At 55.0% G+C, this 3581-nt stretch overlaps 1 protein-coding gene across 1 annotated transcript; it reads left to right on the forward strand.

Annotated features, from left to right (window-relative positions):
* The first annotated feature begins 402 nt into the window (after positions 1 to 402).
* LOC104501397 (transmembrane protein 45B-like) lies at positions 403 to 2554 on the forward strand. The gene is made up of 5 exons (XM_010145197.1): positions 403 to 589; positions 860 to 1072; positions 1390 to 1574; positions 1982 to 2127; positions 2425 to 2554. The coding sequence occupies exons 1-5, from the start codon at positions 403 to 405 to the stop codon at positions 2552 to 2554; spliced, it is 861 nt and encodes a 286-aa protein (XP_010143499.1).
* The last annotated feature ends 1027 nt before the right edge of the window (positions 2555 to 3581 follow it).

Consider the following 3581-nt stretch of genomic DNA (forward strand, 5'->3'; position numbering starts at 1 on the left):
GCTGAACACGCCAGCTGGATTCACACCCTGGCGATTACCTAGTTTGGGGGGAGTTTATGTTCTGAGGAAATAATTGTCATGTTGCTTTTTATTAGCAATAAGTTTGTTATGGTTCTTCTAATAGCGTGTAGGTGTTTCGCTTTCTTGGGTAATGTCTTTTTCCCTGGTACAGTGATGTCCTGCTGAGTGCATACAGATACAGATGTTGCTGTGCGGTGGCTGCTTCCTGTGGTGATGTCACATCTCTGGTATTACCTGTCTGCAGAGCTGTGCACACCCGCTCTGCCGGGAAGCAGCTTCCCTGGGATGCTGAGTGAGTGAGCAGCCCAACGTGCTCCCTGGGGATACTTCAAGTCAGTCCCCAGACACTGTTTGTCCTTGCAGGTCCAACAAGCGAGCCCAATGCCAACAAGTTTCCTTGGCAGCGCCCTGCGGGGCACCTTCTTCTTCACCTTCGGTCTCTGGTGGTCAGTGCGATACCCCCTGAGGTATCTCAGGCGGAAAAGCAATGCTGAGAGCCAGCCAAGCTACGGGGTCCAGCGCGTGGAAGCCTTCGAAGGGGCAGTCAAAGCTTTCTTTGCTCTAGCAGGTAAGAGATGGTGATGAGTTTCTGCCCCAATGTCTACGGGTATTGTAGCTGCTCTGTCCCACGAGACTGGGGCTCTTTGTACTGGGAAATGGCAGAGTCTGATGTGGGAGGGCTCGGGGACGTGCTGGTGGACCGCTCTGAGATGGGACCTTGTTACTGTTCCTCTGGCCGAGCACCACTGTGACTTCACCGTTGCAAAGGCGTTTTCCTGCAAGCTTGTCCTTTCCCCCGTGTAAAAGGAAAAGCGTGACCTTTCTGCTCTCTGCCCAGGGATACTGGTCGAGCAGTTTGCTCCCGCTGGTCCCCACCTGCAGCTGTACAGCCCCAAGACGCACAGCTGGACCGACCTCACCCACTGGCACTACAGCACCATGTACCTCTTCTTCCTCCTCTCCGGTGTCACGGACATCGTCTCGCAGTCCCCGCTCAAGCTGCCCCTTGGCTTGGATCGGCTCTCATTGGCTGTGGCTCTGTTCATTGAAGGTGAATTGCACGTGGTGCCTGGGGGGTCACACAGGGATGAACCCCTATACAAAGCTCCTCATCAGCTCCTGCTGGTGGCCCTGGCTGGAGCACAGAGATCCCCGCAGCTGTGGGGGTTACTCTGGGCAGAGCAGACCCCAGCACTGGGGGCTGTGTGGTCCCTGCAGAGCCAAGGTGATGACGGCAGGCTGTTTGCCGTCTGGCTCTTCCCACCAGGCAGATCACAGCAAGACCTGGAGCACAGTCTCGGGTTTCGGAAGTTTTTTTAAAAACCCGTCCCAGAGCATCCTTTTCTAATGCAGTGTGAATCTTGGCAGGTTTGCTCTTCTGTTCCTGTGACTACAGCGATGCTGCACTGGACCACCACCTCCATTCCCTGCTGGCCGTGGCTATCTTTGCCGGAGCCCTCTGTGCCCTCCTAGAGGTGTTCCTCCGAGATCACATCATCCTGGAGACCTTCAGGACCAGCTCCTTCCTTCTCCAGGGCTCTTGGCTCTGGCAGGTGAGTGCGTATCCAGTGCTCTCCTCTGAGCAGTGGGCCCAGCAAGGCCAGCGAAGTGGGAAATATCCGGAAACCTCCCATGTAATCACCCAGCTTTGGGTCTAGGGAGAAATGCGCGGCCCTTGGGTTGTCATCTTTCTCTGGGGATGCTGGGCTGCACTGCAAGCCCAAAGGTTTGTCTGCAGAGCATCCCTCTCCTCCTGAAACACATCCCTGTGTCAGTCTGGGGTGACAAGTGTGCTTGGGGGTGCTGAGGGCAGTGGTCCAGGTGTTAGGTGGGATTATTGTGCTCCTAGTCCATCGTCAGCAGCAGCAGTTTGGCTAGAAACCAGAGGAGAAGTGAGGAGGGATGTGCTTCAGCTTGACTGGTGCTGATGCCTGATCTCTCTCTTTCCATCCATGACCAGATCGGGTTTGTGCTCTCCCCTCCGTGGGGAGGACCAGGCTGGGATCAGAATGACCAGAACAACTTCATGTTCCTCACCATGTGCTTCTGCTGGCACTATGCAGGTGCTCTCGCCGTCTTGGCAGCCAACTCTGCTGCATCTCGCTGGTACGTGTGGGAGAGAGGGGTCCCGAGGGGGTCCCGGCACCGTGCACGAGCTTGGATGACCAAGAGCAATACCTAGACCCAATGCTGCCCCGGGAAACCCATCCATCAGTGTATCACGGGTTGGGAAAAGTGGGTGTCCATGCATGTCCTAGCACAGAGTAGTCCATGGCTTGGCTGGAAAGCCTGGGCTCGGTGGCACTGCAGAGCGGATGGTCCCTAGCAGCCTTCACTAGCAGGCTGGGGTGAGCTGACAGCTCACCTGCAAATTCCTGACCAATGTCACTGTCTGCCCTGCAGCTGCAACGAGTCCTGCCAGCTGAAATTTGGGGACATCGACGTGGAGCTGGACTGCGGCATGTGCATCCGCAAAGGCAACAAGAGCTCCAGCGGTGCCCTGCTGCCAGAGAGCCCCTCAGAGGACAAATGAGGCTGTGGTGGCCATGGAAACATCTTCCCCCTGTGGCTTAGCTCTTGAGGCGAGGTTTTTGCATAGTCCTGATGAACTACCCCGGAACTTGATGGCGGAGCATCAGAAGTGGGAGGCAGGACGGCGAAGGCGGAGCACGGCGGGAGACGCAAAGCCTTTCCAGTGCATCCCTTCAGCTGTAGCAAGAGCAAACCAGGCTCATCTGGGAGGGAGCTCTTAACTTTTAGGGCTGAGAACTGCCACACTGATTTTTCTGGCTCAGTGGCCGATTTGTCTGTTATTTTTTTAGTGTTGTTTTTGCTTCTGCAGAAGGGAGCCAAAGCAGCGCCCAAAGCTCCCGGTGGCTGTCGCTCACTCTGGTGTTGGAGGGGGTTTTGTACAAAGCTAAATGTGCACAGAGTACGTGCGATCACCAATAAAGTACTTTAACAAACCGCCTCGATGGATCTATCAAATACGATGCCTTGAGATTGGTGATGTGATTAACGGAATGTCTGGTTTCAAAAGGGTTTGGGGAGTGGGTGAAATAGCAGAGGGGTGGGACTGTGTGTGCCTTAACATGGCCAAACCTGCCTGGAGAAAGGGGCAAGTGGCGGAGGATGGAAAGCACGGAAACACTGTTTGTGTTGGCACGTAGCTGCCCTCCTGCCTGTTTGTAATCAGAAGCCGAGAGGATGAGTTGGGTGAGGCAGCCTGTTTGGGATGGATTTTGGTGTGCCTGGGGTGTTTTCTGGGCAGGATTCAGCTGGGAGAGAGATCCCTGAAGCAAGATGATGGCTTCAGCTGGTTCAGGCTGGGTGTACGGGTACTGCTGGTGAGTCTTTCCTCTGACAGCTTTATTCCCTCCCTGCAGCTGGAGGGAACAGAAAAACCTTTTACTTCTGGGTAAACCGCTTCCAGACAAAAGCTTTTACTCATGGGTGTCTGCTCCACGCTTGGTGTTTAGGGATGCGGACCCTGAGGTCCTTCATTTGGTTCGCAGCAAACAGCATGGGGAGATGCTTCCTGCCATTGAGATCAAACCTAA

Source organism: Buceros rhinoceros, unplaced genomic scaffold (assembly GCF_000710305.1).
Source record: "Buceros rhinoceros silvestris isolate BGI_N320 unplaced genomic scaffold, ASM71030v1 scaffold36471, whole genome shotgun sequence".
NCBI classification, from domain to species: domain Eukaryota; kingdom Metazoa; phylum Chordata; class Aves; order Bucerotiformes; family Bucerotidae; genus Buceros; species Buceros rhinoceros.